This window comes from Brachyhypopomus gauderio, chromosome 12 (genome assembly GCF_052324685.1).
Source record: "Brachyhypopomus gauderio isolate BG-103 chromosome 12, BGAUD_0.2, whole genome shotgun sequence".
Classification (NCBI taxonomy): domain Eukaryota; kingdom Metazoa; phylum Chordata; class Actinopteri; order Gymnotiformes; family Hypopomidae; genus Brachyhypopomus; species Brachyhypopomus gauderio.
This window is the reverse complement of record NC_135222.1, coordinates 15,577,879-15,588,009: the sequence shown is the minus strand read 5'-3', so window position 1 is coordinate 15,588,009 and position 10,131 is coordinate 15,577,879. Positions and strand designations below refer to the sequence as shown.

Sequence of the window (10,131 nt, the reverse complement as noted above, 5' to 3'; positions counted from 1 at the left end):
AAAGTTAAAAGGAGTATTTTAATTTATTATAAATAAATAGAATTTAATGTTGTCATTTATTTTGGACAACTTTTTTTGTAAAACTGATTTAAGATCTAAACAATCTATTTCGAAGTTGCTAACTTATATTCAGCCACTTTTATCACTGTGATCATTTAAGACACCATATTACATACCTTTTGTATAGTTAGCATTATGCTTAGAAACATTTCACTCTGTAATGAACTCATATTTTTGTTTTATTTATCACATTTTCAAGAAAAAGCTTGGGGGTTACACAAGGATGCAAAAGCTAATTGTAAAGCTGCTTTGTGACGTGTGTTGTGAAAAGTGCTATATAAATAACTTTGACTTTGACAAGGATGCCATATCTGTCTCCATGTAGTCTCAGTGCACACAGAGAGGACGGTACATTAATGTTTGTGTCCTGTTTCTCCCTAATAATAACAACGTTAAATGATTATCTAAATATAGTGAAACTTTGTCTTTTTAAAGCAGTAGTTATTGATTAAAGTCATTTTACATAATTTGTTGCAAATGTCAAAGCTTTGGCTTGGGTTTGGTTTTCTGAGTACTATGGGAAAAGCATTCACAAAGTGGCATTTTTAAACACGGCAGTCTCTTGATAAACTCAGTGTATACTACTGTTTGGGAGCAAATCTGTCACACAGATAAAGTCCAATCTGCAGTGATCCTGTGGATGGACAGATCTGCAATGAAAAAGGAAGGAAAGGTAGACATCTGACAAATTGTCCTTGACAACAAACAGTGTATACCTAGTGGTCAGTGAGGGTAAATACTAGGTAGGTTCCTTGATGAAGACCTATTCAAAGGAGGCTGACAAGATATTTAGGTAGTTTAAGTCTCAGTACTCACTAGTGGTTTAAAAGTACAAAGTGAGTTCATCATACATTTATGGTTATAGCAAACCACTGAAAAGCAGTGCAGCAAAGTTCTGTACACTGCCGATTGAAGTTCACAAACTTAGGTCAGCACAATCCAAAGCTGAATCTGAAACAAAATAAAAAACAAAGACAAGTAGGCTAGACTGGGGCAGGGACAGGAGACAAAGTTGAGGTAATGTAAGGGGTGAGGTAATGTAGGGAGGTGGACCAGGAGTGACACAAGGATCAGAACACAGCAGGAGACAAGAAGCTAGCATTTGAGCAGGGGTGACTCCAGCAGCAGACACAGGAGACAGAAGCAGGGTGAGGTGCAGGATCTGAAGGCATGCAACCAGGCACACAAACGAGCAGGACTAGGAAAAGGCAAGTGATTAGAATGTGTCTTCAGCAGGCTTATCTATAGCAGCATAACTAAAGGGAGGAGCCTGGAGGTGACCACAGTCATGAGGGTCACTTTCCACCCAAGTCATTGTCACAGCTAGAGTGAATAAATGACATGCCTGGATGACAGTATCAACATCTCCTATTACCAGAAGACTCAATGACTGAGGGATCGGGATCCCGAGCTCCACACCTTTATATGTAATACATACAGTATGTTGTACACATGAAGGCTTGATAGGCAAATTAAGTCTTGATTTAAAGATTGGAACTGTGTCAGGAATCTCAGAATGGGGGATTTAGAACGAACTGAGGGACTTTAAGTAGCTAGAAGGCTCTGCCTCAGACTGTAGTCTTGCTACTTTTCGGAACTAAGAGATATCCTTCATTTTGAGAGCACAGAAGGTGAGATGGGTTATAATATGCAATGAGTTCACTCAAATGTGGGGCAAGACCATTTAACGCCTTATAGGTCAACAGAAGAATTGTAAAATCAATACAATTTTAACCGGGCGCCAGTTCAACGCAGAGAAGATGACTAATGTGATAAAATGGACTTTGGAAGAAACGCGCCATCGCGTGCCCCAAATATGACTATAAAAGTGTCTACAAATATACAAATCATTAGCGACAATAAATTATATATTCCTCAAATAGACTAGGCCCATCTTTATACCTCGTGTATTTTGATAGCATACATAACGAATTGTCCGTTTATACGCTAAGTCAAGGAGGGTTTTAATGTAGAAATATTTTGTGTGCTGTTCTATTAAAATAGTTTATTCAGCATATGATATTTTAAACTTAAATATGCAAGCTTTAAAATGTTTTGTGGGAAACCCACTCAAAGTTGTTTACATATAGGCCTATTGCTGAGCGAAACACCACGGGACAATGCGTTTATCCAATTACTTCCAGCATTATTTTCATCATTTACAACAGAAATCCGACTAAGCTAAGTTTTTACCGGGCTGCTCTTAGAACCATATGTGGCCGAGCATCGGAGGTTAAAAATATCGGTGGAGAAAACGAGAAGCATTCGTTAAATCTTCACATGTAAGAATAAAAAAGCGAGTCATGTAGGTACTGTGTCAGACTGCTGTATTCACTTTGACAGTGATGTATATCGCTGATGATGGTGGTATTTTGACGTGATGTAGGAAACACCGGAGCGAAACGCCGAAATGCTGACCAAAGTCAAGTCGTCTCAAAAACGGCCTTGAGAGTAGTCTAAAAATACCCCGAGCCCTTCTGCAGCGCACCTCATGTCCCGCGAGGTAGTCTCGGATCCCCTTTCAGCTTGCCCTAAGAAAGTTAAAGAACTTTTAAAGCGTCAGGCGATCCGCCCCGTGACATCAGTATCTCAGCATAAATAAGAAGGCCTTTGCCCACAGCTCGGGACCACTCTCCTGGGACTACTGCTTCTTGACATCCGCTCAATCTCCCCTCCATCTACACAGCATCATGGTGTGTACTATGTGGAATATTACCTCTTTTTTCATGCGCTGCTTTTCTTCGGTTCTGCCTTGGAAATTTGGCGCAAACGTCAGGATTGCTTTTCCTCTGTCAATTAAGAACAGGATTCGTTCGTTCTTACGTCGCTACAGCACGTAGTATTTTCAGAAATAAAACAGGACTTTTGTCTGACCTGTAGGAGCTATAGCTCCGATGTCACTTGCATTCGAGACATTAGATTGAAGTTACATAATGAAGATATGCTTCGTTTGGATTCAGAATTTTCTTCGGATTTTGTTTGATAAAAATCGAATAATATGTAATTAAGTGTGGTGTTTACATATATAATTATATAGCCTGTTGTATATATCAGTTATTTTAATTCACTCATCTACACTGAAGTGGCAAAACCTGAAATATTATGTAGCTGTAAGTTATTAATAGTCTTGCAAATCAGACTGAGTTTGTGTGTTTGTGTCTTTACCAGGGTGACTTCACTGCTGACCAGATTGAAGGTAAGAAAACAAGAATTTCCGCATAACGTCATCCTTCTATTGCCTATTTGTAACTCGTTAAATAGTCACTAGTGTGTAGAGCATAGTACAGTTTAGACCATAGTACAGTGTGTAGACCATAGTGCAATCTCAGTGAATGGAAATGACTGGATAAGCTCGAACATAATTAAGTCTAGAAATACTGTAAATGTCCGAACAAAGGTAGCTTTAGCTGGTTTCATTCACGTGTCAAAGACAAACACATGCTGTGTATTTCGGGTAATTAGCATAGATCCCCCGTTAATTGTGCAATGGGAGCAACTGATGCCCGTCCATTCTTACATGACGGAATAATCATAGAGCCTGTTAAAACACAGTTGTTTAATATTGTTGGAATATTGTTATTGTTACACTTGGATCAAAAACACTTTTCCTTGCTGTTTAAACACGATCTAAACTAAATGCGCAGTAGTCGCGCGTCTAAAAAAAAGCATCCTGGTCCTGATTGGCCAGACGCGTAGCCGCGCTGTAGTCAGCGTTCTTGCGATAAAGTTGGTCGCGCCATGTTTGGCGACGGCGATTTTCTCCAGACGTATCGGCTAACAGACGGCTCATGAAATGTCTGAAAGACAGCTGCTGCAAAGGGAATGTCGCAGGATGCTGGCCATCTGTCTGTGACTTTCCATTTCACACCCTGCCGGTCCCACTGAAATTATAAAACTTTTTTCTTCCTATAGGCTATACATAGTTGTCACTGTTAATTGGCGCCATGGCGTGAGAAAGACCGTCGCTAATTCAATGAGTTAATGCAACCCATATTTAAACATAAGTTGTTCCAAACGCCCCAGTGTGGTATTTCTCCATTTACCTAATAAATGGCATTGCATTGGTGCTAATTAGCAAGTAGGAAATGTAAAGTTTTCTCATATATAACGATTTCTAAGAGTATTACCATATTTTACTTTACCTTTGCAACTACCTGATGGACTACATGACCTATATTTACAATCTGCAAATATCTGCAAAGTTATCGTTCTATTTCAGTATATGTACAGGTGCTATATAATCTTTTTTATGCTCTTTAATCTTACTTCTACAGACTTCAAGGAGGCCTTTGGTCTCTTTGACAGAGTTGGTGACAGCAAAGTTGCCTACAACCAGATTGCTGACATCATGCGGGCTCTCGGACAGAACCCCACCAACAAGGATGTAAAGGCAATTCTGGGCAACCCTTCTGCCGATGGTGAGATCTTTGTCCTTTTTTATGTAGGTCTCACTAAGCTTTGCAAATATATGTTTATTAAGTCCTAGTAGGACTGAATTGGTATTATTTTCTTTAGTTAGCATGGTAGCCACATAAATCCGCTTGTTATTGTACAGTAATTATTTTTAAAGGCCAAACAGGAACTGGTGAAGTAGTGTGACAACCAATGACTGATTAGCTATGACATTACATATAAGACAGCATGAAAAACACACACAAACTAATTATGTTGTGCAATTTTAATTGAATTGTTAGAAGGCTTTGCTGTCTGGCTTATAACTTAGTGATTCTTGGTTGATCATGGCCAATAATGTAATGAGCAATTCTTTACAGATATGGCTAACAAGAGGGTTGATTTTGACACCTTCCTGCCCATGCTGAAGAAGGTGGACGGCAACCAGAAGGGCGCATATGACGACTATGTTGAGGGTCTGCGCGTCTTCGATAAGGAGGGCAACGGCACAGTGATGGGTACTGAGCTGCGCATTGTGCTGTCCACACTGGGTGAGCATGGCGGCTACTGCTACATGATGCTAAATGTCTTTGTTTTAATCTCTGGGAGCACGCCTAGATGCAATCAGGTTCTGAGAAGCCCAAGTGAGGATGATGGGAAATGTAGTCTGCTGGCTTAATTCCATTGAGAGATAAAGCACTCATAAACCTCATCCCTTTTGTATAGGTGAGAGGATGACTGAGCGTGAGGTTGACGACTTGATGAAGGGTCAAGAGGACGAGAACGGCACCATCAACTATGAAGGTATGTGTCTTGACTGACCACAACTGAGCTCAATCTCATCTTCTAGCCTCCGAACATGTAATATAGTCTCTCATCCAATGGCTTGCCTAGTATAGGGTTAAATATATCGTTTCACTAATTGGAATCTTAAGGTGATCCACAGCACTGGGCTTTTCATACTATTTTTAGAGCGTGCCTCAGCCCATGTATGGCAGGGTCGTCGGCAAGTCCTCAGCTGACACACGTCTTGTCTGCTTCTCGTTTTACAGCCTTTGTCAAGAACATTCTGTCTGTGTAAGAAGCCCCGTCCTCCCCAAGGGAGTGGTGAGACAGGCGGTGTATCTACAGACCCCATGGTGTCAGGACATCAATTCTGTTTCTAAGACCAACCGAGCAACAAAAAGGACTATGAGATGTCACTTCTAAACCATTCTTTTTTTTCACCCACATTTAATTCTTTCTCTCGCTCTCTCTCTGTCCCATCTCTCTCTGGAAGGAACCCTCTCCCCCCAAAAAAATAATAAATTACAGTTGACCCCTGTTTTCCTTTTTGTTCCGCCCGGGGCGGCAGTCTGCGGTGGGGCGGAGACTGGGGGAGCAGGCGGCAGCCACTCACCTAAGTGGGGGTGCGCCCTCTGCTTCCTCACCCGCCTAGGTCATTCCAGCACCAGCCAGCCGTGCTGAAGGCGCGTGGCACAGCTGCGGACAGGCCGCAACACGGTCCCCCAGCCCGGCTCTCGCACATAAACCCATTTCACAATAAATTCTTTTTCCAAAACTCTTCCTGATCATTGTTTTTGGCCATAGGTGAACAGGTACTACCCTTCAGTTCCAAATACATGACAGAAGAGAGCTGGCCAATATAAACATGTGAGAGTAAGAAACACAATATTGCAACTAGAAGCAGAAGTAGAATTAGAAATATAATCTTTTTTTTTCATGGCACAACAAGATATCACATAATTAACTTGGTTGGTCTTGGTAGTAACTAACAAATTAGAGCAAGTAGTAAAAATTAAGAGTGTAGATATTTTTACTATATTACCCTTTCAGTTTATATGAATGTAAAAATATTTACAGAACAAAATATCATAAGCACATGGATGGTCTAATATTATCTATGGATGAAATTCCTGTGTGAGAGTTGGGTTAGTGCAGACACAACATTTTATATGAGGTTTTAGATTCTGCTGTGACTTCATAAAATGTATTATGCACCAGCTGCTGAGAGCTCATCACATTTGTAAAAGACTGCGAAACATGATAAGAGCATTCCATAATATTCCATCTGTGATACACTAAATACAAAAATGTGATATAGAATTAACATGTACATTTTATCGTAAAATTCTAATAGCTGCTTAACAAACAGCATTTCACATGAAAAACATGCTCATATATGAAGTTTGTTATTCTATATAAAAAGGACTTGAGTAAAAATATAATATTAAAACGTATAAGACTTTTACAGACCTTTTGAGTTTACATGAATAACAAGTGTAAACACAAAATTGAACATGTACATTCATTTCACATTTACCAAAGCCATGATTCTGTCATCTGTTATTTGTGCATTCTTCAGGGTTGGCTGGAGCATCTTTTGCCTCTGGATCACAATCAGAATTTTATACAGTGTTAAATAAAAGTAAAACATATTTGTAGTTTTTCTGTTGTAATAGATATGCGTATGTATATTTCACATTTTACATTCTTATTGGTGTTGATGCATATGTACATGCAGAAAATGAGGTTATAGAGGAAACTGGTACAAATATAGCTTATTACATAAACTTAAGCAAATGAAATTAGATCTAAAAAAATAAAAGAAATTAAACAAATAATTGGCATACATTTTAGTAATATTAAACAATTATATAAAAATACTTTTGTGCAATTGAGATAGATAGATAGATAGATAGATAGATAGATAGATAGATAGATAGATAGATAGATACATACATACATACATACATACATACATACACACATACATACAAAATTTGCATCTTAATGTAACGTGTGCGCAGCGCAACCCGGAACTGATTATTTCTGTATCCGTCCGTGCATTTCTAAAAACAGTTCTCACTGCAATGGCGAATGTGCATCATCGCGACGAAGGGCTTCATGATGGAGGTGAAATTGTCAAAACATTTTTACAGTGAATGAATGTTTATGGCCATAGTCGTTCAATGCAACTACAGTAGAGTCTAACATAAACTACAGATACGTGACGCGAGCTAACCTGCGACCCAGCGCTAGCGAGCTAGCTACGAGGTTTTGTGTATTGGCCATAAAGTCGGTTAGAACTCAAATATTAAAACCACTAGTTTAAGTTTAATTTCTACTGTTGTTATGTTACAAATATGTTCTGCTATATAATATGTTTATCTTTGAAGGTAGGTCGTGGCTGTCGTCGTTCTACCTAAGTAGCTACTTGGCTATCTTAGCTAGACAGCGTTAGCTGTGTGTGCATACACTTATGACGTGACTAACAATACATATAGAGCTGGTGCTCTATATAATATTATATAATTAATTATAATAACCCTTACTGAAAACGCAAAATGTGGGCAAATGTCTGTCAAAACGAAACAAGTCCTCATTTTTGCCTAGTCCAGCTACCATGGGTGATTGGTGTTTTATCGTCATGTTTGCAGGAGTGTGAAACTACCTAGATACTTGACTACAATCAACACAGCAGGGGTACTTAGCTCCTTATTCACTCGTTAAAAGTATTTCTAATCCGAAAATCTAATATCACTGTAATTCGATTTGGAATAGGCTTAGATTTTGCTAATTGTCAGGCTTCCGGATAACGTTTTATTTCCACAGGGCTAAATATGTTTGTCTACAGGCGTCCTGCAATGGGGTAACGTAGTTTTGGTTTGGGCGCTGTAAATAAGAAATTGTGCTTTAAAAGCTATTCACTGATGGGCTTTTTCTGGAAATTGCAAAAAATGTCGATAATGAAAAGGGACATTAGGCATTTGACAGATTTTGAAACCTGACCATTGTCGATGCACTAGTTCAAGTTCAGCTTCTGTGCTCCTCGCGCAGCACTTCTGAGCAGGTCCTCCTGGCGTCCCTCATCTTCCAGGTAACTGTAGCACTCCTTTGGTCACCAGGCCTACGGTCGCTCACCTTGGTAAGTTGTCTCGCCTCCAGCAGGACCAGAGGAGAAGGGGGGCGGTGTGAAAAGTAACACTGTCTCTCCCAGCGTGGGCCCCGGGGCAGGCCCAAGAAAGCGCTCAGCCAGTGACAGCCTTGGCCCAAAAGAGGATGATCCCCCAAACCAACCTGTGCGCCTCAAAATAGCCAAACCAGCCCACAGCACAAGCGCCCAGTCTCTGAAGACGTCTGCCCCTATTTCCATCAAGCTAGGAGCCAGTGTGAGTTGTTAAAACTGGTGTATCTCTTCCAGTTTATGGAAGCTTTTATACACTTACTATAAAAGCAGTGTTATTTTGCATTTGAAGTGAATTATTGACCCACAGATGAGGTTTGCTTTGAGGAAATCTCATGGACATCTTTTTTTTTAATCCAGAAACCTAAGGAAGCTGCACCCACCTTACCTGTTAAAAAACCTGCATCTGTTTTTGAGGAAGACGACGTAAGTGTTGCGTAATGGTCCAAAGCATTCTTATTCAAATGCAATTGTGTGTGCTGCAACAGTAATGTTGTGTGCTCATTTCTGCAAACATCTCTGTTCCCTGCTCTAGAGTGAACCAGAGGAGATGCCTCCAGAAGCCAAGATGAGGATGAAGAACATTGGACGGTGTGTCTAACTGATTTTGTGGATTGGTTTCATACTGTTGTTTATGGTGCAGTAATGCTAATTCATTCAAACTTGTTTTCTGTTATGTAATAACTCTGTTTCACAGTTGAATACTGGTAATTGAGTTCAGCTGTATCATAATGTTCATGTGCATTACATGAACATGCAGTTGTTTGGAAAGTCACAACTTTGATTCCTATTTAGCTGTGTCTCACATCTGCCTCCGTTTATAGGGACACACCAACTTCAGCAGGACCCAACTCCTTCAACAAAGGCAAACAGGGATTCTCAGACCATCAGAAACTCTGGGAGAGGAAATTGAAGGCGCACACAGACCAGTAGCTCTGGGCCTCGTGACTTACGATAGAGAGGGTTTGTTTCCGCTTTAAATCTGTAATTTTGTCTCTTGGTTTCAATGGACTTTGTAAAAAAAAAAAAAATGTACATATGTAATGGGATGTCCTGCTATAAAGCGTCTTTTTATTGTAGGTAGCCTATAATTTTTTTTTACCACTCTGTGGTGTAAATCCTTCCTTTGCAAACTGAAGACCTAAATGGAGATTAAGTTTAAAATTCAGCATCATCTAGATTCATTACTAAGCTATCTACACCTCCACTGAATTGCTGCCCCTGCAGCCATTAAGCACGGCTAATAAAGCTGAAACAGAAAATAATTGTACCATTAGCAATCACAATAAGTAAATAGGCAAAAACAATTAAAGTGTAAAAAAAGTTCACAAAGGTTACTGCTGAGTGCAGTCTGTGGCATCAATGTACAAAAAGGGGTGTGAAATATGAAAATGTGGTCTCCATGTTGTGGTACAGTTTAGTTTTCTTTCAAAAGAGTATTAAACCCATCTGAAGACAGCGCAGTGTTTTATTTCACTACACAGTTTCAGGCCGAAACAAGCACTATGGGTTGTTCCTGTCCTTTACTATTACTTACAGTATTACACTCTGTCACTTTTGTCACTCAGTGCATTCCCTAAACCAACGTTTTTCGAGGTGCATCAAAAAGACTGAGCTAAAGCTTCATTTATTTACATCGATAAGTATTTGAAATGGCACCTCGAATTCCCCTTTGTTGAATATCATAGAGGCACTTTGTTAACAATGCACGA

General features: G+C 39.7%; 2 protein-coding genes across 3 annotated transcripts; both read left to right on the top strand.

Moving 5' to 3' along the window:
- The first annotated feature begins 2,623 nt into the window (after nucleotides 1-2,623).
- On the top strand, nucleotides 2,624-6,016 carry mylz3 (myosin, light polypeptide 3, skeletal muscle). Its single transcript, XM_077023275.1, has 6 exons — nucleotides 2,624-2,753; nucleotides 3,229-3,256; nucleotides 4,335-4,478; nucleotides 4,833-5,003; nucleotides 5,179-5,256; nucleotides 5,505-6,016. The coding sequence occupies exons 1-6, from the start codon at nucleotides 2,751-2,753 to the stop codon at nucleotides 5,531-5,533; spliced, it is 453 nt and encodes a 150-aa protein (XP_076879390.1). The 5' UTR covers nucleotides 2,624-2,750; the 3' UTR covers nucleotides 5,534-6,016.
- A 1,239-nt stretch (nucleotides 6,017-7,255) lies between these two features.
- Nucleotides 7,256-9,877, top strand: pcnp (PEST proteolytic signal containing nuclear protein). 2 transcript variants are annotated; one of them, XM_077023271.1, is made up of 5 exons: nucleotides 7,256-7,368; nucleotides 8,401-8,624; nucleotides 8,780-8,845; nucleotides 8,955-9,010; nucleotides 9,244-9,877. In XM_077023271.1, the coding sequence occupies exons 1-5, from the start codon at nucleotides 7,326-7,328 to the stop codon at nucleotides 9,350-9,352; spliced, it is 498 nt and encodes a 165-aa protein (XP_076879386.1). In that variant the 5' UTR covers nucleotides 7,256-7,325; the 3' UTR covers nucleotides 9,353-9,877. The 2 variants fall into 2 exon arrangements, with proteins under 2 accessions (XP_076879386.1, XP_076879387.1); XM_077023272.1 differs by having other exon boundaries at nucleotides 7,261-7,368; nucleotides 8,404-8,624.
- Nucleotides 9,878-10,131: the final 254 nt, after the last annotated feature.

Bases quoted from the DNA above. Each gene is read 5' to 3' on its own strand.
- mylz3 (XM_077023275.1), top strand. The intron at 3,257-4,334 runs GTAAGAAAACAA...TTACTTCTACAG, and splicing joins CACTGCTGACCAGATTGAAG to ACTTCAAGGAGGCCTTTGGT. The intron at 5,257-5,504 runs GTATGTGTCTTG...CTCGTTTTACAG, and splicing joins CGGCACCATCAACTATGAAG to CCTTTGTCAAGAACATTCTG.
- pcnp (XM_077023271.1), top strand. From the start codon at position 7,326: ATGGCGAATGTGCATCATCGCGACGAAGGGCTTCATGATGGAG. The intron at 7,369-8,400 runs GTGAAATTGTCA...TCTCGCCTCCAG, and splicing joins CGAAGGGCTTCATGATGGAG to CAGGACCAGAGGAGAAGGGG. The intron at 9,011-9,243 runs GTGTGTCTAACT...CTCCGTTTATAG, and splicing joins AGGATGAAGAACATTGGACG to GGACACACCAACTTCAGCAG.